This window comes from Oncorhynchus nerka, linkage group LG25, assembly GCF_034236695.1.
Source record: "Oncorhynchus nerka isolate Pitt River linkage group LG25, Oner_Uvic_2.0, whole genome shotgun sequence".
Classification (NCBI taxonomy): domain Eukaryota; kingdom Metazoa; phylum Chordata; class Actinopteri; order Salmoniformes; family Salmonidae; genus Oncorhynchus; species Oncorhynchus nerka.
In genome coordinates, this window is record NC_088420.1 from 24,970,986 (window position 1) to 24,988,292 (window position 17,307).

The 17,307-nt window shown below is 42.8% G+C and overlaps 1 protein-coding gene across 1 annotated transcript in view; it reads right to left on the reverse strand.

Annotated features, from left to right (window-relative positions):
• Positions 1-17,307, reverse strand: part of LOC115109268 (transmembrane protein 117-like) — a 94,346-nt gene that overhangs the window by 40,888 nt on the left and 36,151 nt on the right. The window contains exon 3 of the mRNA XM_029633996.2: positions 16,368-16,500. Within this exon, the coding sequence (XP_029489856.1) occupies positions 16,368-16,500 (133 nt within the window). The remainder of the gene's footprint in view (positions 1-16,367; positions 16,501-17,307) is intronic.

The following is a 17,307-nucleotide window of genomic DNA, read 5'->3' on the forward strand; positions in this document are numbered from 1 at the left end:
ATAAATAGCGGTCAGATGCCGCAGATGCCAGGACTGTTTTGCTAGCACGACAGGAAATGTTCTGGGATTCTTCTGATGGCATTGAGGAGTACACCATATCAATCACTGGCTTCATCAATAAGTGCATCGATGACGTCGTCCCCACAGTGACTGTACGTACATACCCCAACCAGAAGCCATGGATCACTGGCAACATATGCACTGAGCTAAAGGGTAGAGCTGCCGCTTTCAAGGAGCGGGACTCTAACCTGGATGCTTATAAGAAATTCCGCTATGCCCCCCGACAAACCATCAAACAGGCGAAGCGTCAATATAGGACTGAGATTGAATAGTACTACACCGTCTCCGACGCTCGTCGGATGTGGCAGGGCGTTTCAAGGAGGCGCTGACAGAGAGGGCTGCCTCGCTTCTATTTCTTAGGAAATGTTGCAGTATTTAGGTTTTTTATGTATTATTTCTTACATTGTTAGCCCAGAAAATGTCATGTGTTATTGCATAAAGCCGGGAAGAACTATTGGATATCAAAGGAGTGGTAACTCATCAGCACTACCAGTATTACGACCAGGAATATGACTTTCCCAAAGCGGTTCCTTTGTTCTCACAACCCAGGGCAATTGAACTGATTCCGGTGGCCTAACCAAAACAGCGCCGGAGGAGAAGAGGAATTCGGAGCGGTCTTCTAGTCCGACTTAGGAGGCGCGCACACCACCCACCACTTCCGAGTATATTACTCGCTAATGTTCAGTCCCTGGATAACAAAGTTGACGAGGTCAGGGCAAGGGTATCTTTCCAGTGAGACACTAGGGATTGTAACATACTCTGTTTCACGGAAACATGGCTCTCTCGGGATATAAAGTCGGAGTCGGTCCAGCCATCTGGATTCTCAGTTCATCACGCCGACAGGAAAAAACATCTCTCCAGGAAGAAGGGCGGAGGTGTATGTTTCATGATTAACGACTCATGGTGTAATTGTGATACATACAGGAGGTCAAGTCCTTTTGTTCACCCGACCTAGAATACCTCACAATCAAATGCCAACCATATTATCTCCCAAGAGAATGTTCTTTCATTATAGTCTCGGCCGTGTACACCCCCCTAAAACCGATACCACAATGGCCCTCAAGGAACTTCACTGGACGTTATGCAAACTGGAATATCCAGAGGCTGTATTTACTGTAGCTGGGGATTTAAACTAATCAAATTTGAGGAAAGGGCTGCCTAAATTCTATCAGCATATCGACTGTAGCACTCGAGCTGCTAAAGCACTAGACCACTGTTACTCCAACTCCCGGGATGCATACAAGGTCCTCCCCCACCTACCTTTCGGAAAATCTGACTCCATTTTGCTCCTACCTTACTTTACTATAGGCAGAAACTCAAAAAGGAAGTACCCGTGCTAACACAGGTCTGACCATTCGGAATCCACGCTTCAAGATTGTTTTGATCACGCAGACTGGGATATGTGGTAGCCTCCGAGAATAACATTGACGAAAACACTGAAATTGTAACTGAGTTTATCAGGAAGTGTATAGGAGATGTTGTACCCACTGTGACTATTAAAACCTACCCTAACCAGAAACAATGGATATATGGCAGCATTCACACAAAACTGAAAGCGCAAACCACTGCATTTAACCATGGCAAGGTGACTGGTAATATGGCAGAATACAAACAGAGTAGTCATTCCCGCCACAAGGAAATCAAACAGGCAAAACGTCAGAATAGAGACAAAGTGGAGTCGCAATTCAACGGCTCAGACATGAGACGTATGTGGGAATCCAGACAATCACGGACTACAAAAGGAAAACCAGCCACGTCGCAGACACCAATGTCTTGCTTCCAGACAAGCTAAACACGTTCTTTGCCCGCTATGAGGATAACACAGTGCCACCGCCACGGCCCGCCACTAAGGACTGTGGGCTCTCCTTCTCCGTGGCCAATGTGAGTAAGACATTTAAACACGTTAAACCTTGCAAGGCTACCGGGCCCAGAAAACATCCCTAGCCGCGTCCTCAGAGCATGTGCAGACCAGCTGGCTGGTGTTTTTTTAGGATATATTCAATCTCTCCCTATACAAGTCTGCTGTCCCCATATGCTTCAAGATGGCCACCATTGTTCCTGTACCCAAGAATGCAAAGGTAACTGAACTAAATGACTATTACCCCGTTAGCACTCACTTCTGTCATCATGAAGTGCATTGAAAGACTAGTCAAGGATCATATCACCTCCACATTACCTGTCACCCTAGACCCACTTCAAATTTTCTTACCGCCCCAATAGGTCCACAGATGATGCAATCGCCATCACACTGCACACTGCCCTATCCCATTTGGACAAGAGGAATAACTATGTAAGAATGCTGTTCATTGACTATGGCTCAGGATTCAACACCATAGTACCCTCCAAGCTCATCATTAAGCGCGATTCCCTGGGTTTGAACCCCGCACTGTGCAATTGGGTCCTGGACTTCCTGAAGGGCCGCCCCCAGGTGGTGAAGGTAGGAAACAACATCTCCACTTTGCTGATCCTCAACACTGGGGTCCTACAAGGGTGTGTACTCAGCCCCCTCTTGTACTCCCTGTTCACCCATGACTGCGTGGCCAAGCACGCCTCCAACTCAATCATCAAGTTTACAGACGACACAACATTAGTAGGCTTGATTATCAACAACAACGAGACACCCTACAGGGAGGAGGTGAAGGCTCTGGGAATGTGGTGCCAGGAAAATAACCTCTCACTCAACGTCAACCAAAACAAAGGAGATGATCGTGGACTTCAGTAAACAAAAGGAACATCCCCCTATCCACATCGACGGGACAGCAGTGGAGAATGTGGAAAGTTTTAAGTTCCTCAGCGTCCACCCACACAGACCGTGTGGTGAAGAAATATCATCAAGGATAACAACCACCCGAGCCACTGCCTGTTCACCCCGCTATCATCCAGAAGGCGAGGTCAGTACAGGAGCATCAAAGCTGGGAACGAGAGACTGAAAAACAGCTTCTATCTTAAGGCCATCAGACTGTTAAACAGCCATCACTAACATAGAGAGGCTGCTGCCTATATACATAGACTTGAAATCATTGGCCACTCTATTAAATGGAACATTAGTCACTTTAATAATGTCACTTATAATGTTTACATATCTTGCATTACTCATCTCATTGGTATATACTGTATTCTATACTATTCTACTGTATCTTAGTCTATGCCGCTCTGACATTGCTCGTCCATATATTTATATATTGTTAATTTATATATGACTTAGATTTGTGTGTACTGGGTATATGTTGTGAAATTGTTAGATATTGCTGCTCTGTCGGAACAAGAAGCACATGCATTTCGCTACACCTGCAAAAACCTCTGCTAAACATGTGTATGTGACCAATATATTTGGATATGATTCGATTTGCAAACTATTACAGACTATAAAGGGAAGCACAGCTGCGAATTGCCCAGTGACACTAGCCTACCAGAAAAGCTAAATTACTTCTATGCTCGCTTCGAGGCAAGCAGCACTGGAGCATGCATGAAGGCATCAGCTGTTCCAGACGACTGTGTGATCACACTCTCGGTAGCCGATGTGAATAAGACCTTTAAAGAGGTCAACATTCACAAGGCCGCAGGGCCAGACAGATTACCAGGATGTGTACTCTGAGCATGCGCTGAACAACTGGCAAGTGTCTTCACTGACACTTTCAACCTGTCCCTGACTGAGTCTGTAATACCTACATGTTTCAAGCAGATCACCATAGTCCCCGTGCCAAAGAACACTAAGGTAACTTGCCTAAATGATACCGCCCCGTAGCACTCACGTCTGTAGCCATGAAGTGCTTTGAAAAGCTGGTCATGGCTCACATCAACACCATGGCAATTGCTCGGGCTCCGACTGCAAGGCACTACAAAGGGTAGTGCGTACGGCCCAGTACATCACTGGGGCCAAGCTTCCTGCCATCCAGGACCCCTATACCAGGCAGTATCAGAGGAAGGCACCAAAAATTGACAAAGACCCCAACCACCCTAGACATAGACTGTTCTCCTACTGCTACCGCACGAGAAGCGGTACCAGAGCACTAAGTCTAAGTTCAAAAGGCTTATAAACAACTGCTACCCTCAAGCTATAAGACTTCTGAACAGCTAATGAAATGGCTACCCCCCCCCTTTTTTTAATGCAACTGCAACTCTCTGTTTATCTATGCATAGTCACTCTACCTACATGCACATATTACCTCAATTACCTCGACTAACCTGTGCCCCTGCACATTGACTCTGTACTGGTACTCACTGTATATAGCCTCGCCACTGTTATTTTACTGCTGCTCTTTAATTTAAAAAAAAAAGTTTTTTTTACCTATCTATTTTTTACTTAACACTTATTTTTCTTAAAACTGCATTGTAGGTTAAGGGCTTGTAAATAAGCATTTCACTGTAATACCTGTTGTATTTGGTGCATGTGACAAATACAATTTGATTTGTTTTGCTGAAGGCAGTACAGGCACTATTTTGGTAAAGCATGAAATGGGAGAGTGGTAGCGGGTAACATTTATGGTCTCAGTGGACCGGCTGCTCCGTTCAGCATCTCTGCGTTTCCCTTCCTCCTGCCAAACAGAAAGAGCGGGCATGATGGATGTCACTGTCACAGCTCTGGCCAGTTTGACAGATTATACAAGCATATTCCCCTCCCCTGTATAGAACAACAACACCTTACCGCTAGCTATTAGCCTGCCCTGTCTACTTCCACTGACAGCATGTTTGCAATACGTAATTTAATTTGAATGTTTTACAACCAAAACAAACAAATGGTAAATCACAAGCCCTTGACCTTGCAGCTGGATGGATACTCAATACCCAATAAGGGATATCTCTAGTGCATGTGCTTATCGGGCCAGTGTAGTTTTGCCCTGTCCAGAAGCAACCCTAACCCTAGGCATTTGTGTAGATCTGGAACAACTTGATACAAGTAAGAAATAGGGTGAATGCAATTTGAAGTAAATCTCAGCTATGGTAAAAGTACACTAGATTTTCAGGACTATCATTATAACAGGTTAATATGCCCCACCGGCATTAGACAACTATACAGAAAGCCCTAACATATCTACAATTAGTAAATAAAACAAATGATAAAAAAACATTCTGATTACCTGTTCTACAATTAGTACAATTATCTAAAATTAGTAAATGAAACAAATGATAAAAGAACAGTCTGATTACCTGGAAGATTGGAACTTCGTGAATTAAGAGGTTGTGAGTTCTAATCCCAGGCGACAAAATGTCGAATAATAATTACGGTATAAATGACCATGCACAATGTAATCACATACAGTGCATTCGGAAAGTATTCTGACCCCTTGACTTTTTCCACATTTTATTAAGTACAGCCTTATACAGCCTTATTCTAAAATGTATTAAATTAATGCTTTTTCTCATCAATCTACACACAGGACCCCATAATGAACAGGTAATAACAGTTCATTGTTTTTTATTTTGCAAATGTATACAAAAAAACAAAAACAGAAATACCTTATTTACATAAGTATTCAGACCCTTTTCTATGATAATCAAAATTGAGCTCAGGTGCAACCTGTTTCCATTGATCATCCTTGAAATGTTTTTACAACTTGATTGGAGTCCACCTGTGGTAAATTCAAGTGATTGGACATGATTTGCAAAGGCATACACCTTTCTATATGAGGTTCCACAGTTGACAGTGCATATCAGAGCAAAAACAAAGCCATGAGGTCGAAGGAATTGTCCGTAAAGGTCAGAGACAGGATTGTGTCGAGGCACTTCTGGTGAAGGGTACGAAAACATGTCTGGACCACTGAAGGTCCCCAAGAACACAGTGGCCTTCATTATTCTTAAATAGAAATAGTTTACAACTACCAAGACTCTTCCTATAGTTGGCCGCCAAACTGAGCATTCAGGGGAGAAGGGCCTTGGTTAGGCAGGTGATCAAGAACCCGATGGTCGCTCTGACAGAGCTCCAGAGTTCCTCTGTGGAGATGGGAGAACTTTCCAGAAGGACAACCATCTCTGAAGCATTCCACCAATCAGGCCGTTATGGTAGAGTGGCCAGACGGAAGCCACTCCTCAGTAAAAGGCACATGACAGCAAATTGCCAAAAAGGCACCTAAAGAGTCCCAGACCATGAGAAACAAGATTCTCTGGCCTGAATGCCAAGCGTCATATCTGGATGAAACCTGGGACCATCCCTACGTTGAAGCATGGTGGTGGCAGAGTCATGATGTGTGGATGTTTTTCAGCGGCAGGGACTGGGAGACTAGTCAGGATCCAGGGAAGGATGAACGGAGCAGAATACAGAGAGATCCTTGATGAAAACCTGCTCCAAAGCGCTCAGGACCTCAGACTGGGGCAAAGGTTCACCTTCCAACAGGACAATGACCCGAAGCACACAGCCAAGACAATGCAGCAGTGGCTTCTCTGAATGTCCTTGAGTGGCCCAGCCAGAGCCCAGACTTGAACCCGATCGAACATCTCTGGAGAGACCTTAAAATAGCTGTGCAGTGATGCTCCCCATCCAACCTGACAGAGCTTGAGAGGACCTGCAGAGAAGAATGGGAGAAACTCCCCAAATACAGCAGCGTCAAGCCTGTAGTGTCATAACCAAGGAGACTCAAGGCTGTAATCGCTGCCAAAGGTGCTTCAACAAAGTACTGAGTAAAGGGTCTTATGTAAATACTTATGTAAATACTTATGTAAATGTGATATATATACAGTGAGGGAGAAAGTATTTGATCCCCTGCTGATTTTGTACATTTGTCCACTGACAAAGAAATTATCCGTCTATAATTTTAATGGTAGGTTTATTTGAACAGTGAGAGAAAGAATAACAACAAAAAAATCCAGAAAAAGTATTTGACCCCTCTGCAAAACATGACTTGCTTGGTGGCAAAACCCCAATCACAGAGGTCAGATGTTTCTTGTAGTTGACCACCAGGTTTTCACACATCTCAGGAGGGATTTTGTCCCACTCCTCTTTGCAGATCTTCTCCAAGTCATTAAGGTTTCGAGGCTGACGTTTGGCAACTCGAACCTTCAGCTCCCTCCACAGATTTTCTATGGGATTAAGGTCTGGAGACTGGCTAGGCCACTCCAGGACTTTAATGTGCTTCTTCTTGAGCCACACCTTTGTTGCCTTGGCCGTGTGTTTTGGGTCATTGTCATGCTGCAATACCCATCCATGACCCATTTTCAATGCCCTGGCTGAGGGAAGGAGGTTCTCACCCAAGATTTGACGGTACATTGCCCCGTCCATCGTCCCTTTGATGCGGTGAAGTTGTCCTGTTCCCTTAGCAGAAAAACACCCCCAAAGCATAATGTTTCCACCTCCATGTTTGACGGTGGGGATGGTGTTTTTGGGGTCATAGGCAGCATTCCTCCTCCTCCAAACACAGTGAGTTGAGTTGATGCCAAAGAGCTCCATTTTGGTCTCATCTGACCACAACACTTTCACCCAGTTGTCCTCTGAATCATTCAGATGTTCATTGACAAACTTCAGACGGGCATGTATATGTGCTTTCTTGAGCAGGGGACCTTGTGGGTGCTGCAGGATTTCAGTCCTTCACGGCGTAGTGTGTTACCAATTGTTTTCTTGGTGACTATGGTCCCAGCTGCCTTGAGATCATTGACAAGATCCTCCCGTGTAGTTCTGGGCTGATTCCTCCCCGTTCTCATAATCATTGCAACTCCACAAGGTGAGATCTTGCATTGAGCCCCAGGCTGAGGGAGATTGACAGTTCTTTTGTGTTTCTTCCATTTGCGAATAATCGCACCAACTGTTGTCACCTTCTCACCAAGCTGCTTGGTGATGATCTTGTAGCCCATTCCAGCCTTGTGTAGGTCTACAATATTGTCCCTGACATCCTTGGAGAGCTCGTTGGTCCTGGCCATGGTGGAGAGTTTGGAATCTGATTGATTGATTGCTTCTGTGGACAGGTGTCTTTTATACAGGTAACAAACTGAGATTAGGAGCACTCCCTTTAAGAGTGTGCTCCTAATCTCAGCTCGTTACCTGTATAAAAGACACCCGAGAGCCAGAAATCTTTCTGATTGAGAGGGGGTCAATTATTTCCCCCATTAAAATGCAAATCAATTTATAACATTTCTGACATGCGTTTTTCTGGATTTTTGTTGTTGTTATTCTGTCTCTCACTGTTCAAATAAACCTACCATTAAAATTATAGACGGATCATTTCTTTTAAGTGGGCAAACGTTCAAAATCAGCATGCGATCAAATACTTTTTTCCCTCACTGTATATATATATATATATATATAAACATTTTCAAACATTTAAGAAAACCTGTTGTTGCTTTGTCATTATGGGGTATTGTGTGTAGATTGATGGGGGGGGGGGAAACCTATTTAATACATTTTAGAATAAGGCTGTAGCATAACAAAATGTGGAAAAAGTCAAAGGGTCTCAATACTTTCCGAATGCACTGTATGTTAAAGTGTGTCAAATACAGTGCCTTCACACCCCTTGACTTTATCCACTTTTTGTTGTGTTACATCCTGATTAAATTTAGATTTTTTTTTTGTCACTGGCCTACACACAATAACCAATAATGTCAAACGGAATTATGTTCTTTTATTTTTTTAATAAAAATGATATGCTGAAATGTCTCGAGTCAATATGTATTCAACCCCTTTGTTATGGCAAACCTAAATACGTTCAGGAGTAAAAGTGTGCTTAACAAGTCATATAATAAGTTGCATGGACTCATTCCATATTCAATAATAGTGGTTAACATGATTTTTGAATAACTACCCCAGCTTTGTACCCTAAACATACAATTATCTGTAAGAATTTCAAGCACAGATTCAATTACAAAGACCAAGGAGATTTTTCTTTACCTCGCAAAGAAGGGCACCTATAGAGTACCACAGTATGAGTCATAATACCCATAAAACCTAGCGGTGAAACAGGGAAAAGGTTCCAATAGTTTTTTCCACCATTCATTTTTCCCATAGGGAATTTTAGAAGCAATTAAAATAAGAGCTGTGTTTCGTGTAGGTTTACCCTGGCATGACGTCTTGTAAATCTCTCTAGGACAGGGTGACTTTTATCAATATATTCACATGTATTTATCCCCCCAAAATGAAATGCTAATTTGCTGCTAATGTGACTATCATAAAGAACTACAAATTCCATGATGATCCAGACGAGACTGACGAATTGAGGCAAAGGTAAGAATCTCTGTAGTAACTATCCAATGTTAGCCAAAGGTAGTAATGAATAAATAGGCAACATTTCTTAAACTGTCTTGTGCTAGTTTTAACTGTTAGCATAGGTGTCAGCTAGAGATGACATGTAAGGGCTTGCAGGGATTTGTAGTTTTGCATGATGTCTTCTTTGATGCTAATTAGCATTTTCGAATCTGAGATTAAATAGAGCCGAATATATTGATAAAAGTCACCTTGTCTGAGAGAGATTTACATGATCAAAACGGCCCGCCAGGTTAAGTCCACTCGAAACAGACCTTATTTAAAGTGTATCTAAAATCCCCTAAGGGGGAAATTAACGGTAGAAAAATGATTGGAACCATTTCACTGTTTGACGGCTAGGTTTTATGCATATTATGACACCTCCACTGTGAGGCGATGTAGGTAGATGGGTAAAAAAAAGTTATTAATTAACCTTTGGATGGTGTGTCAATATACCCAGTCACTACAAAGGTACAGACATCCTTCCTAACAGTTGCCGGAGAGGATGGAAAACGCTCAGGGTTTTCACCATGAGGCCAATAGTAACAGTTCGAGTTTAATGGCTGTGATAGGAGAAAACTGAGGATGGATCAACAACATTGTAGTTCCTCCACAAAACTAACCTACACTTAACAAAATATAAATGCAACATGCAACAATTTAAAAAGATTTTACTGAGTTACAGTTCATATAAGGAACTCAAGTCAATTCAAATAAATTAATTATGCCCTAATCTATGGATTTCACATGACTAGGAATACATGACTGTTGGTCACAGATACCTTAAAAAAGTAGGGGCATGAATCAGAAAACCAGTCAGTATCTGGTGTGACCACCATTTGCCTCATGCAGCGTTGATCAGTCTGTTGATTGTGGTATGTGGAATGTTGTCCCACTCCTCTTCAATGGCTGTGCGAAGTTGCTGGATATTGGTGGGAACTGGAACACGCTGTCATCCACGTCGATCCAGGGCATCCCAAACAGGATCAATGGGTGACACGTCTGGTCAGTATGCAGGCCATGGAAGAAAAGGGGACATTTTTAGCTTCCAGGAATTGTGAGAAAGCCATCTTCTCCCGGGAGACTGCTGGCAGTGGCACCTGTCATTACCCCTTCGTCAGGTTCAGGGTGCTGACGTATCTTGCCTTCCCCAAGCGGTTGATCAGTTCGTCCACCCGGGGCATGGGGTTGGCGTCGAATTTACTGACCTCGTTCCCAGAAGTCATTGCAGAAGCGGACGGTTCTGTCCGGTTTCGGTAACAGCACGACGGGGCTAGACCACTCAGTGTGGGAGTCCTCCAGTACCCCCATCGTTAGCATTATCATCACTTCCCGCTGGACCGCCGTCCTCCGGGATTCTGGTATCCGGTATGGCCGTTTACACACTTTTGTGTAGATGTGATGTTCCACGAGATCCGTGCTCCCTGGCACCTCGGAGATCAAGGCCGTATTCCGCTGGACCAACTCTGAGTGCGCTTGTCGTTAGGTCGGGCTGAGGTCTTACCCCATGGAGACTTCGACATAGGGCGGATTCTGCTGTGCCCGGGTCCACATTGCGCACAGCGCCTCTAGTGTGTGCCACTTCTTCAGAAGGTTCACATGGTAAAGTTGAAGGGGTTTTCTCCACCCTGGTTGGCAGACCTTATAATTGACGTTGCCTATCCCGCTCGACAATATCATAGGGCCCATGCCACGTAGCCAGGAATTTGCTCTCCGTTGGCTAGATCCAGAAGTCCGTGGAGCTCAAATGAGGAGAACCCAGTGGACGCTTGGGGTACCTCGCGCACCAATAACATCAGGTAGGGCAGCAGCTGGTCCCAGTTTCTTCCCGTCTCTCTCGATGACATTTTTCAGCATCTGTTTTAGGGTCTTATTGAAGTGTTCGACTAGCCCATCCGTTTGTGGATGGTACACACGGGTCCTCATTTGGTTGATTCGTAAAAGATTGCAGACCACTTTCATTACACGAGACATGGTCCTACAGAATTTCCCGTGGAATACCCACCCGGCTGAATAAATGGAAGACCTCTTGCGCGATAACGGTCGCTGCCGCCGTGCGTAATGGGATCGCCTCCGGATATCGGGTAGCGTAATCTACGATTACCAAGATGTATTTGGTGTCCCCTCGCGGTCTTCACATACGGACCCACCAGATCCATCTCCATCCGCTCAAACGGCACCCCTATAATGGGCAAGGGAACCAAAGGGTTTCTATAATATATCTGTGATCTGGCACTCCGGGCAGGTACGGCAGTAGTCCTCAACGGCACTCTTGACTCCGGGACAGTGGAACCGATTCCCGATCCGCTCCCTGGTTTTCTACATCCCCAGGTGTGCCCCGAGCAGGTGGGTGTGGGGGCGAGCTGCAAGACAGTCCTAAGATACTGGGTGGGTATGAGTAACAAGTCTTTTGACTCCCCATTGTGCTTTACTACCTGATACAATAAATTATGCTTGATGGCAAAGTGGGGGTAGCGCCACTCACTTACCCCGGGTAATAGTGCACCATCCACCGCAATCACCTGGCCCCTCATGTTCTGGAGGTTGGGGTCTTCTAACTGGGCCGTCCCAAACTTGCCTGTGAGGATTCCCGTGTTGAGAGGTCCGTCTGGTGCCTCCACCTCCATAGTGGGAGGTGGAGACTTTTTGTCCTGAATACAAAGTGTTATGTTTGGGGCAAATCCAATACAGCACATTACTGAGTACCACTCTCCATATTTTCAAGTATACTGGTGGCTGCATCATGTAATGCATATGCTTGTAATTGTTAAGGACTGGGGAGTTTTTTCAGCATAAAAAATAACCAGAATGCCGCCACACACAGGCAAAATCGTAGAGGAAAGCCTGGTTCAGTCTGCTTTCCACCAGACACTGGGAGATTAATTCACCTTTCATCAGGACAATAACCTAAAACACAAGGCCAAGTCTAAACTAGAGTTGCTTACCAAGGAGACAGTGAATGTTCCTGAGTGGCTGTTATAGTTTTGACTTAAATCTATTGCAAGACCTGAAAATGGTTGTCTAGCAATGATCAACAACCAACTTGACAGAGCTTGAAGAATTTTGAAAATAATAATGGGCAAATGTTGCACAATCCAGGTGTAGAAAGCTCTTAACCAGAAGAGACTTAACCAGAAAGACTCACAGCTGTAATCCCTGCCAAAGGTGCTTCTACAAAGTATTGACTCAAGGGTGTGACTACTTACAGTTGAAGTCAGAAGTTTACATAAACATTAGCGAAATACATTTAAAACTCAGTATTTCACAATTCCTGACATTTAATCAGAGTAAAAAGTCCCTGTCTTAGGTCAGTTAGTTATTTTAAGAATGTGAAATGTCAGAAAAAAAGTAGAGAGAATTATTTATTTAATCTTTTATTCATTTCATCACATTCCCAGTGGGTCATAAGTTTACATACACTCAATTAGTATTTGGTAGCATTGCCTTTAAATGGTTTAACTTGGGTCAAACGTTTTGGGTAGCCTTCCACAAACATCCCAGAATAAGTTGGGTGAATATTGGCCAATTCCTCCTGACAGAGCTGGTGTAACTGAGTCAGGTTTGTAGGCCTCCCTGCTCGCACACACTTTTTCAGTTCTGCCCACAAACTTTCTATGGGATTGAGGTCAGGGATTTGTGATGGTCACTCCAATGCCTTGACTTTGTTGTCCTTAACTTCTTCGATATAGGGGGCGCTCTTTTAATTTTTGGATAAAAAAACGTTCCCGTTTTAAACAAGATATTTTGTCACGAAAAGATGCTCGACTATGCATATAATTGACAGCTTTGGAAAGAAAACACTCTGACGTTTCCAAATCTGCAAAGATATTATCTGTGAGTGCCACAGAACTGATGCTACAGGTGAAACCAAGATGAAATTTCAAACAGGAAATGCCCCAGATTTTGAATGCGCTTTGTTCCAATGTCTCCTTATATGGCTGTGAATGCGCAAGGAATGAGCCTACACTTTCTGTCGTTTCCCCAAGGTGTCTGCAGCATTGTGACGTATTTGTAGGCATATCATTGGAAGATTGACCATAAGAGACTACATTTACCAGGTGCTGCAATTATTGCGCAATCTCCAGCTGCGTGCATTTTACCATTTGCTTCAGAGGAGAAACCAAACTGCTACGAATGACTTATCATCGAATAGATATGTGAAAAACACCTTGAGGATTGATTCTAAACAACGTTTGCTATGTTTCTGTCGATATTATGGAGTTCATTTGGAAAAAAGTTCGGAGTTGTAATGACTGAATTTTCGGGGGGTTTTCTTAGCCAAACGTGATGAACAAAACGGAGCGATTTCTCCTACACAAATAATCTTTTTGGAAAAACTGAACATTTGCTATCTAACTGAGAGTCTCCTGATTGAAAACATCCGAAGTTCTTCAAAGGTAAATGATTTTATTTGAATGCTTTTCTTGTTTTTGTGAAAATGTTGCCTGCTGAATGCTAGGGTTACTGCTATGCTAACTATCAATACACTTACACATAGGCTTGCGTAGCTATGGTTGTAAAGCATATTTTGAAAATCTGAGATGACAGTGTTGTTAACAAAAGGCTAAGCTTGTGAGCCAATATATTTATTTCATTTCATTTGCGATTTTCATGAATAGTTAATGTTGCGTTATGGTAATGAGCTTGAGGCTATAATTACGCTCCCGGATACGGGATTGCTCGACGCAACAGGTTAAGCCATTTTGCCACAACTTTGGAAGTATGTTTGGGGTCATTGTCCATTTGGAAGACCCATTTACGACCAAGCTTTAAATTCATGACTGGTGTCTTAAGATGTTGCTTCAATATATCCACATAATTTTCCTACCTCATGATTCCATCTATTTTGTGAAGTGCACCAGTCCCTCCTGAAGCAAAGCACTTCCACAACATGATGCGGCCACACCCATGCTTCACAGTTGGGATGGTGCTCTTAGGCTTGCAAACATCCCCCTTTTTCCTCCAAACATAACGATGGTCATTATGGCCAAACAGTTCTATTTATGTTTAATCAGACCAGAGGACATTTTTCCAAAAAGTACGATCTTTCCCCCCATGTGCATTCGCAAACTGTAGTATGACTTTTTATGGCGGTTTTGGAGCAGTGGCTTCATCCTTGATGAGCGGCCTTTCAGGTTATGTCAACATAGGACTCATTTTACTGTGGATATAGATACTTTTGTACCTGTTTCCTCCAGCATCTTCACAAGGTCCTTTGCTGTTGTTCTGGGATTGATTTGCACTTCCGCACCAAACTACGTTCATTTGTAGGAGACAGAATGCATATCCTTTCTGAGCAGTATGACGGCTGCGTGGTCCCATGGTGTTTACTTGTGCATTATTGTTTGTACAGATGCAGTACCTTCAGGCGTTTGGAAATTGCTCCCAAGGATGAACCAAACTTGCGGAGGTCTACAATTTGCTTTTCTGGGGTCTTGGCTGATTTTCCAATGATGTCAAGCAACATGGCACTGAATTTGAAGGTAGGCCTTGAAATACATCCACAGGTACACCTCCAATTGACTCAAATGATGTCAATTAGCCTATCAGAAGCTTCTAAAGCCATGACATCTCTGAAAAATCTGAAATTTTCAAAGCTGTTTAAAGGCACAGTCAACTTAGTGTACTTCTGACCCACTGGAATTGTGATACAGTGAATTATAAGTGAAATAATCTGTCTGTAAACAATTGTTGGAAAAATGACTTGTGTCATGCACAAAGTAGATGTCCTAACCAACTTACTAAAACTATAGTTTGTTAATTAGAAATTTGTGGAGTAGTTGAAAAACAAGTTTTAATGACTCCAACCGAAGTGTATGTAAACTTCCGACTTGTATGTACTGTACTGTATGTAAATGAGGTATGTACTGTATGTAAATGAGGTAAATGAGGTATTTCTGTATTTCATTTTCACGAAATTTGTAAAACATAAAACCATTTTTTACAACTTTGTCATTATGGGTACTGTGTGTTGATGGGTGAGGAAAAACATACATTTAATCTATTTAAATTTTCAGGCTGTAACACAACAAAATGTGGAATAAGTCAAGGGTTATGAATATGTTCTGAAGGCACTAAGTTGAAAACACTATGTTAAAAGCACTGTGTGCTTGACTTATTCCACATTTCATTGTTACAGCCTGAATTCAAAATGGATTATTATATTTGATTATTTAATATTTTAACAAACCTAACCTTGCCAACAGACAAATATCTATGACTGGATCAGTGGTCCACCATTCAGAGCCTTGGATTGGCTCAGCAACAGTAACAAGTGATGTAATGACAGTAACAAGAGGTGTAATGTGTAATGACATTTTTTTTACACAAATGTTCTTGCACAGTTCCCATGAAACATGTCTATAACATTAATATCTTATATTCGGAGAACATAGCAACCATGTTCTGCGTATGTTTGATGTGAAGTTGATGGAATATTCTCCTAACACGTGATATATGTCTAGAATTTTTATATCTTATATTCTGAGAACATGGCAACCACGTTCTGTGTATGTTTGGTGGGACATTGATGAAATATTCTCCTAACCCACAAAAAACTGGACACATGAATGTTCTTGCAATGTTCTCGTTTAATCTAGAACATCTAGAACATTAATATCTTGTGACATTAAGGGAATGGTCTCTTGGAAACATTGCTTGCACATTACGGGAACATTCCTTTAAAAACATTAGTTAATGACCTAATGGGACTCTTACGGGTACGTTCTCTAAAGTTGTGGGAACGTTTGTTGTTAACTGGGAGCTTCTCTCTGACTGAAACATCAAATGCTAAAATGGATTCCTGTCACTGGCTTGATGTGTGTGACTGACACGGCTCTGCAGCTGGTTACCCATTGAGTGTAGGTAAACCAATAGAACAGCAGGTAAAGGGGAAGCTATCTTGACTCTTGACTATGTAGTCAATAAACCAAGATGGCCGCCCTGATCATCATTGAAGAGTTATGGTGGTGCTGAAGGTGATCTTTCAGGTGCCCTCCCTCCCACCCACCCCAACTTCATCTCCTCCACCCCTGAATTAAAGTCTTGAGGTGATTGATGGGACTGAGAGAGACAGAGGCTCTAACAAATGAAAGCAGCAGTGAGAGAATGAGAGAGAAGGATGAGACATTGAGCGGTGGCTTACCCCATGCTTCCTGCCATTAGAAGGATCACATTGTAGATGTGTGAGAAGATGAAGAGGAAGAGGATGGTGCTGAAGAACATGGTCATCCAGGAGCCGTGATCCTCACGGAACATTTTCAGACGCAGATATCGACCTATAGGAGGAGGGCATGAGGACGACAAACCTTTTCAGTGGCAGGGTCCATTCACTGGGCATTATATTCTCTCAGTCAGTGTACTACTTTTGACCAGGACCACTAGTCAAATGTTGTGCACTATATAGGGAATAGGCTACCATTTTAGATGCAACCTGTGTCTGCTGTACCAGCAAATATGGGCTCAACAAACAAGGATGAAATGATAGGCTGTGCTCATACACATAAATAAACATGTGTCTGAAACTCGGCCTTTAAAGCATTGAAATTATCATTAAAAGACCATTCTGGAGCACTATATCCTCCCTTCCAATTTCAGTGCAATTTATTTTGGTGAAATAAATCTTGCCAACTGAACTGACTGTTCTAAAATGGCATCTCCTTAGTACAGGGATCTTCATCCTTTTCTTGCCCAGGGAAACCCTCTCAGGTAAACCCGCGAGCCAGGGACACCCGTCATACGTTAGCAAAACATTTTTTCACATGTTTTGTCTTATAATCAGGTGAATGATAATAGCAAGGAGAAGTAATCAACAATTTAAAATTAATATATTAGATAGATAGTCACACGGTCTCCTCTGAACAGTTGATGTTAGCGTCCCACCTCGTCAACAGCCAGTGAAACTGCAGGGCGCCAAATTCAAAACAGAAATCCCATAATTCAAATTCCTCAAACATACAAGTATTTTACACAATTTTAAAGATACACTTATTGTAATTCCAGCCACAGTGTCCGATTTCAAAAAGGCTTTACGACGAAAGCACACCAAACTATTATGTTAGGTCAGAGCCAAGTCACAGAAAAAC